This window comes from Ovis canadensis, chromosome 25 (genome assembly GCF_042477335.2).
Source record: "Ovis canadensis isolate MfBH-ARS-UI-01 breed Bighorn chromosome 25, ARS-UI_OviCan_v2, whole genome shotgun sequence".
Classification (NCBI taxonomy): Eukaryota; Metazoa; Chordata; class Mammalia; order Artiodactyla; family Bovidae; genus Ovis; species Ovis canadensis.
Window position 1 is genome coordinate 45,470,873 of NC_091269.1, and position 8,124 is coordinate 45,478,996.

The window sequence follows — 8,124 nt, forward strand, 5'->3', positions numbered from 1 at the left end:
GGCGTCCGACCGTGGCACCCCTCCACGAAAGAAGGACCACATCCTACAGGTGACCATCCTGGACATCAATGACAACCCTCCAGTGATCGAGAGCCCCTTTGGATACAACGTCAGCGTCAATGAGGTGAGGGCGGCCCTGGGGCCCATAGAGCTGTCCAGAATGAAGAGTGGGTATAGCCAGCTGTGAAGCACCTGCTTAAATATCTGCCTGGCCCACTAGTCTCTCAGATCATGGGGGTGGGGATATAGCTTACTCTTTCATGGTTCAATCCCTAATACCTGGGCCGGGTCCTGGAAACAAAGGGAAAGAAGAAAGTGGCACTTCCCCACCAACAGGAAACTGAGGTTTACCTGGGAGAGCTGCCTTTAAATAAAACTGTTCATTTAAAAAAATATATTTATTGGACTATAGTTGATTTACAATATTGTGATAGTTTCAGGTATACAACAAAGTGATTCAGTTACACATATACTCATTCTTTTTCAGATTCTTTTCTCGTATAGGTTATCACAGAATATTGAGTAGAGTTCCCTGAGCTATGCAGTTCAGTTCAGTTCAGTTGCTCAGCCATGTCTGACTCTTTGCGACCCATGGACTGCAGCACGCCAGGCCTCCCTGTCCATCACCAACTCCCAGAGTCCACCCAAACCCATGGTGCTATAGATCCCTGCTGATTATCTATCTTATGTATAGTAGGCTGTGTATGTTCCTCCTAAACTCCTGATTTATACCCACCCCTCACCCCATTTCCCCTTTGGTAACCGTAAGTTTGTTTTTGATATCTGTATAAACAATTCATTTATTATTCAGTCGTGAGATTATGCCACTCCAGGAAAAGTTTTGCCCAGGCACTAGTGGGTATGTCAGGTTGGACATTCATGAAGACCTCCCTCAATTCAGATCCTGGCTCTGCCACTGACTGGCTGTGTGATTTGCACACATTCCTTTCCTGAACCTCAGTTTTTGCATCTGTAAATAGGGTGACCTAATCTATAGCACTGTAAGAGGATTGGATGTGTTCACGAAGGCCGAGGCATGTAGTAGGTACCCACAGGATGTTCGCCACCATCATCTTTATCTGCCTCATCATTGTCCCAGGGTCATCAGAGCAGAGCTTTCTAGAGGTCCAAGTCTTGGGCTCCCGAACAGGAGCAGGAGCTAGACTGTGCCCCAAAGGCCTTGAACCCGGAATGACCACTTTCTTGCTTTCCCCCCAGAACGTGGGCGGGGGCACTGCTGTGGTCCAGGTGAGAGCCACCGACCGTGACATCGGCATCAACAGCGTCCTGTCCTACTATATCACTGGGGGCAATGAGGACATGGCCTTCCGCATGGACCGCATCAGTGGCGAGATCGCCACTCGCCCCGCCCCACCAGACCGCGAGCGTCAGAGCTTCTACCACCTGGTGGTCACCGTGGAGGACGAGGGCACCCCTACCCTATCGGTGAGTGATCAGGGGCGGCCGCTGGAGAGGAGGGTGGCGGAGGGCAGCTCTGCGCTCTGTGCCACGGGACGAGATGGATAGGAGTGGAATGCCACGCACCAGTGAGGATGCAACAACTGCTTTATCATGCCTTGAATCCCTCAGCCTGTGAGTACTTTATGGAGGGCCTGTGTGTGCCAAGCTAGGGTGTCGGTTCACTTGCTTCTGCAGCCACTCTGAGCCTTGATTTAGCCATGTTTGCTCACCCAGGGCAGTGCTAGGAGACCATGCAGAGTGAACCTGTACCTCGGGGTCTGGCCAGCCTACACTCCGCCGGCCAAGTGTGCTGCGTATCCATGGGCCTCTGTGCCAAACGGGAAAAGGTGCCCTCTGGCCTCTTCCTCTGCGTCGTGTTGGTGTAACCTGCTGTGGCAACATTTCTGGGTCACGGGGCTCATGTCTGTGATCCAGCCTGGTGCGTGAATGGGTGGGGCCGCTGCCCAAGGCAGTGTGCAAAGTCTGCAGAGTTGGAGGAGGAGGTGGGGCTGGATGGTGATGCCATGTGGGGCGATGGGCTGGGGTGTGATTTCTACTGTGAGCTGGCTGCATGATCGTGAGCAAGTCAGGACCTCTCTGAATATTGGTTTTATCACCTATAAAAGAGAGATAATATCTGCTTCATAGGTGGTATGTGGGGAATTTAGTTCTTGTCTGTGAAAGCGCTTGGTAAGCCATGAGGAAGAGAAGTGTATCAGCTATCTTATCACCACAATATTCCTGCATTCAAAACCAAACCAAAGAGGCATTAAACAACCATTGACTTAGCTCCAGTTCTGCAGGCTGGCAGTGGAGACCTGGCTTAGCTGGAGGGTGGTTCTGCTGCCAGCTGTGCTCCCAGATGTGTGTGTGGGCAGCTGTGTGTGTCAGTTGGATAGCTGTTCTTTTGGGGGTTGGTTGCCAATCAGCTGGGATACCAGGGCAACTGGGCCACCTCTCTCTCTCTCCTAGAAGGCTAGTCCATGCTGGTTCATGTGGAGCCAGAAAAGGTCCAGGGGAAAGAGCAGAAGCATGCAAGGCCTCGTAAGGCCCAGGCTTGGAGCTGAACACGGTTGCTTCTCCCACATTTCTGTTTGCCACAGCAAGTCAGAAGACCAGCCCAGGTTCAAGATGTGGGGAAATAAACTTGATCTCTTGAAGGAATGAACTTCAAAGGCACATTGCACAGAGCGTAGATACAGAGAGGTGTAACCATTGGGACATTTGTGTAATCTGTTTATCCTAAGCACCCTGATTGTAAATGAGACCCCAGCTCCATCCTTCTGCCCCTCAAAGGTGACTCTGTTAGACCCCTCTCCTTGGCAGTAGCACTATGGACTGTGGGGTCATAGCAGGTCTGGGCTGGGCTTTTTATGTGGAGTTTCTCTGGGGAGGATGGTGGAATTGGGCCAATCCAAGGAAACCACATCCTGAAGACCCCAGGATGATAGTAATCACTTCAAGCAATCATACCTAGTAAGCCAAACAGAAACATATTTACAGAACACATATAACTAACTACTAAGGGCAGGACAGGTAGGGTATCATTTGTTGTGGCGACACAGAGGGACTCAGTTTTTTTTATGTGGCAACCCCTCTGTACCTGCACCTAGCTTCAGAGTGAATCATCTTCTTGGTCATCTCTCCAATAGCATTTAAAGATGTGTTTGATTACAAGTAACAGAAGCTCGAATATGGATTCATAAGTAAGTGAGAATACATTTTTATCACATAGCAATTCTGCAGAGAATTACAAACTTTGATTTTGTGCTCAGTGATGTCAGAGCTACTGTTTCCCTTATGGTTGCAACATGGTTGCTATAGCTCCAGCCATCATGTCAGCATTCAAGGCATAAAATAACAAAAAAAAAAAAAAAAAAAAAAACAAAGAGCCGTGCAAGCAATTTCTGCCTTTTTATCAGGAAAGCACAAAATTTTCTGAAACTATTCTCCAGAGTTCTCTTGTGACTCATTTGCCAGAAGTGGTACTCAGGGGCGCCCTAGCTGTAAGGAGGTTGGAAAAAATGAGGGACAGGATTGTTGGGATTGGCTTATTACTTGGAGGCCACATATAACACTGTCTCAAATAAAAGTAGGGCTCTGTTCGCAAGAAGGAGATGGGCAGCTCAGCATTTGCCACGCTGCTCTTCTTCATCCTGACCTAGGCCAGTGCACACACCACTCTCATGCCCACTCCCCATGCTTCCCCACACCCCACAGTCCTAGAGTTTCCTGGGGAGGCAGTAGGTGAGACCCATAATATTCTAAGACCCTGAGTTGGGGAGGCAATATCTGGTTTCCTTTTGGTCCCAGGAAGAAATGAGAATTTGAGAAATGTGAAATCACCCTAGCCACATTTAACCACCCAAAATGAGTGGGCTACTCCCCAAGCAGTCCCCACAGAACTTGGGGCTGGTCCCCATGGTCAGAAGTTTCATCTGTTGACCATACCCTCTGTAGAGATCCATCCGAGCCCAGTGGAGACCCACAGGCACTGCCTCCTCAGACACACAGAGCATTCTGGCCCTCCTTGAAGCAGGTCTCAGCCTGTTCCAGCTCCCTGGTAGGAGTGTGGGAATTTGGGTGGTGAGAAATGCAGGCTCCTTTTGTCTACCCTCCTCATCCTGGTCAACTCTGCTCCCAGAAAACACCTTCAGGATGACCAAGATCAGGGATGGGGTGTATGTACATGTGTGTATATGGCTCCTGGGCCAATATCGTAATAGCCAAACAGCATCAAGTACCAGCTGGGGAAACATTTCTAGGAGAAAACTTTTAAGTCAAAATGAATCCATCCCTTCAAGTTTTTTTCCGCTTCTTCATGTTGCGAAGAGATCACTTTTGACTTGATATTTTTTGGGCAACACCACAGTAAAGAAATGCAGGGATCGCAGGAGCATTGTTGAGAACTTAGCCCTGGACCATGTTTGCTCAGCTATTCAGCCAGCCGGCATTCCCTGAATACCCACTCTGTGCCAGGCCCCAGAGATACAGAGACGAAGCCAGTGTGCCACAGTGAAGTGCAGCGAGTAAGGGAGACAGTGAGGCCAAGGTGTAGGTGGGGCCTTGGGGAAGGCTTCCTGGGGGCAGGTGACACCTGGGCTGTCTAGTCTGACGGTCACAGTTAGCACAACAAAGGGGGGAAGCATATTCTGGATCTGGGCATCAACCCGAACAAAGGCCTCAGAGCAAGTGATAATCCAGGGCGGGTCCAGGGAGCCGCAGGTGGTCTCGACCCAGGGCAGCATTCAGAGCCCAGAGCAGGGCTCTCTGTCTACATATTCTCCCCATGATGTGTCTGCGGCAGGCCCCAAGGGCTGGTGCCAATGCTTTCTCAGACATCCCCTTCACGCCCTCCTGCCCCAGCTAAGTTAGAACCCTACAGCCACTGCCCCCAGCTCCCCAGAATTGGCATTTGTCTCCAAGGAGTGCTGGACCCTTGAAGATTTGCTGCCACTGACCAGACTGTCACGTCTGGACTATGAACCTGCCAGGGTCAGGAGTGCCCCCAAGCCAAAGGTGACCAGTGAAGGGGCCTTCTCTGCTATTGTGCAGATTTCTCTGGAGGAGAGTTAGGATCATTCCAGCCTCTCCTAGGCCAACCAGAGCCCCAAGAAGCCTCGGACCAGCCATCTCAAAGTTTCAGGAAAGGCCACCATGGTTTAGCAGGGTACATACATCTGTCTAAAGACACCCATCAGACCACATGCGGTCCTCTCGTTCCCACCTAAAATTATCAGCCCTCAGAGGTAGCACAGGACCAACCTTCCTGATGGACAAGAGCAAGTTAGAGTTATTAATTCATTATTTCATTCGTTCATTCAACACTAAACATGTGCCAGGCCGATAAGTCAGAGATGGGTTGGACACAGCTCTGCCCTCACAGAGCTTACAGTTAGTGGGGGGAAATGGACACGCAACAGAGAGCTGACAACCCTCAGATGTGACAGAGTGCTGGAAGTTCAGAGACAGGAGTCATGGAAGGCGCTGGACAAGGCATTTGCCTCCATGTCTTAAAGGATAAGGCTTCCTAAGCAGGAAGGTGGGATTTGGCTACAAAGTCTCCCTAAAACCAAGAGAAATCCTATATGCAAGCCCTCCCGTCTCTTCTTTTCTCCCTGGGCGCTCCTCCACCCGTTTCCTGAGAGCAGAGCTTTCCTACAAACAGCCAAGGCCATCCCCACCCCGCTCTCAGCCCCGTATCATCCAGAGCTCAGAACAGCTGGGCTGCAAGGGGCATCCGGGCCAGCCCAGGCCGGTCACACAATGGTGTACCACCCAGCAAGAGAAGTCGTCGTACAGCCTCAGTCCCCAGCCTTGCTCCAGGCCACAGGCAGGCCAGCCAGGCTTGGGGGAGGGATCTGAGTGGCTGTCAGGAGGCCTCTGCGAGAGGAAGGGCTGGGCCGGGGAGGAAGGACGGGAGGCAACTGGGAGGTCAGAAGCTGAGCCCCAGCCACAATGGCACGTTGGCAGGGGGATGGGGAGAGGGAGGTTCCAAGGGGACCTTCCTGCTGTACGAATCACAGCCAGCGGTCAGACAGTCCCAGATAACCAGCCCTGGCTTCTCAGGCTGGTGGGGACCTGCAGAAGACACCTGTTTAGGCAGAAAGACAGGACATCTCCCACCACTTCTGGTACGAGAGCTGCCAGCAATGGCCCCGCAAAAGTCTGTGAGTGGGGAATGCTGCTCTTGTCAGCTCACCTCGTATTTTTAAGGCCCAGGGTGCCTCTGTTTATTAAACTTGGATCCTGCTGCTGTTTATGAAGCCTGCTTCCCTTTGCTCAGGCTCAGGAAAACACCAACCCAGCCCCTTCCCCGTGCTGCACGCCAAGTAAGCCAGCCTTCTCTGGCCCAGCCTGATTCAAGCCAGGCCCTTCCTGTAGCCCTGCTTCTCGAGAATGTTCTGCAGTTGCCCAAATGCTACACAAGCAACTGGCTCAGTTCCTCCCGGAGACCCTGAGGCTCTGTGGGTAGACAAATTCCTACCTTCCCCATTCCCCGCCCACGAGCAAGTGGGTGCACAGGCTGCCATGCCCCCTGGGAGTCCTGTGGCTTCAGGGCTGCCAGACAGGAAGGGGAGAGAAAAGACTGATGTGGAAGGAGTGGAGCCATGGGCTTGTGGGCACAGGCTCATCCCCCGGGCCTGGTATGCACAGTAAGCAAGTCCAAGTCCTGGCCTGTAAGGCGACTTGCTTCGGTGCAGAGAAAGGAGCACAGGACTGGGAAGCAGGAGACGCAGACTTCAGTCCTGGTTCCACATTCAGTTGTGACATGACACAAACCTTTTGGAACCTCAGTTTTCCTGTGCATTAAATGGAACAATAAAACCTTCCAGGGTTTTCTGTGGGAGCAGGGAGTGAGTAGAAACCAAAGAAGTCATAACACCTGAGAAAGTGTTTTGGAAAACCCAGAGTATTATCACAGAAGAGCAAAGATACAGAACACATACTGCCCTTCCCTATCCTGGGCCAAGGCAGGCATCGGTAGCGGATGTCAGCACTTTCCTATTGAACTATATTGATACTTGAGAATCCCAGGAAGCCATACCAAGAGATGAGAATTGCAAAACAAAGTAAAACCCATGTCCCTTGGCCTGCAAATGCTCAGGGCACCATTGCTGTTGAGGAGATTTCCATGAGGCCCAGACGAAGCTGCAGGAAACTAGAGCCAGTCAAGAGTCAGAGGTTGCCCTGCCGACTCTGAGTGGTCCAGAGAATGGAACCCTGGCATCCTGCTTCAGCCCATCACCCAGTGGCTATATTTCGGTCATGAGCTCTGCAACAGGGTCCAAAGGGCAGGCTGTTATGGGACCCCTGCCCTAGAACTGCAGAACAGTTCCCTAACCTCCAAAACAGTTAGGGAAACACAGGGGCCATGCAGGAGAGGCAGCCACGCAGCGGGTACGGTCCCACTGGAGGACTGGATGGGCAACGCTTCTGATGGACTGGGACAGAAGTTCATCTGAGCTGTGAGTGTCAGCTTCTCAAGTGCCCTTTGCACCTAGCAGCCTGGCTGCCATCCCCAGTTCCTCTTTCCGCCACTGTTATTCCCTTTGAGTTCCCTGAGCAAATCTTAGCCCAGCCCCCAGCACAATTAGGCCAGCCCTGTCAGCTCGAGCTGACACCTGGAAGGCCTCTTCCAGGAGGCAGGGCACCAGTGCCCCAGCCAGGGTGGAGGGTGACAAGGCCTCTGCAGCCCCCGATTCCTGCACCACAGAGCACTCCCTGAAGAAGGTGATGCGTTAGCTCCTCTGTCCCAGGTTGCTACGTGTAGGAGGGAGCTCTGGCCTGGCAGGAGCCAGAGTGTCCCCAGGGCTGGTCTTCTGAGAAGGGCCCCCGGGGGTTCCTGCATACCCACCCTAGTCTAACACCACAGACTCCCAGGCAGGGTGCCCCTGATCCAACAGCAGCATCTCCAGTGGTCTCTGCAGTGTGTTTTCAGAGAGGGTCAGTCTCATTCCCTTCGTCTCTCACTTGCAGGAAATATAGGCAGGAGATCTTTACTAAATGTGAACATCGAGAAAGAGGTTACAGGCCCCATAATTCTTGATACGTCTCTTAACAATGACTTAGTGCCTAAAAACAAATTTCCCTCCCAGGGCTCCTCCCAGCTCCCTAAAGGCAGGCACCGTGCTCTGGCTCCCCCATTCTGTTCCCCACCCC

General features: G+C 52.0%; 1 protein-coding gene across 2 annotated transcripts in view; it reads left to right on the forward strand.

Moving 5' to 3' along the window:
- The first annotated feature begins 385 nt into the window (after nucleotides 1-385).
- Nucleotides 386-8,124, forward strand: part of CDH23 (cadherin related 23) — a 78,047-nt gene continuing 70,308 nt past the window's right edge. For both annotated transcript variants that reach the window (XM_069572000.1, XM_069572001.1), the window contains exon 1: nucleotides 386-1,446. In XM_069572000.1, the coding sequence (XP_069428101.1) occupies nucleotides 1,015-1,446 (432 nt within the window). In that variant the 5' untranslated portion in view covers nucleotides 386-1,014. The remainder of the gene's footprint in view (nucleotides 1,447-8,124) is intronic.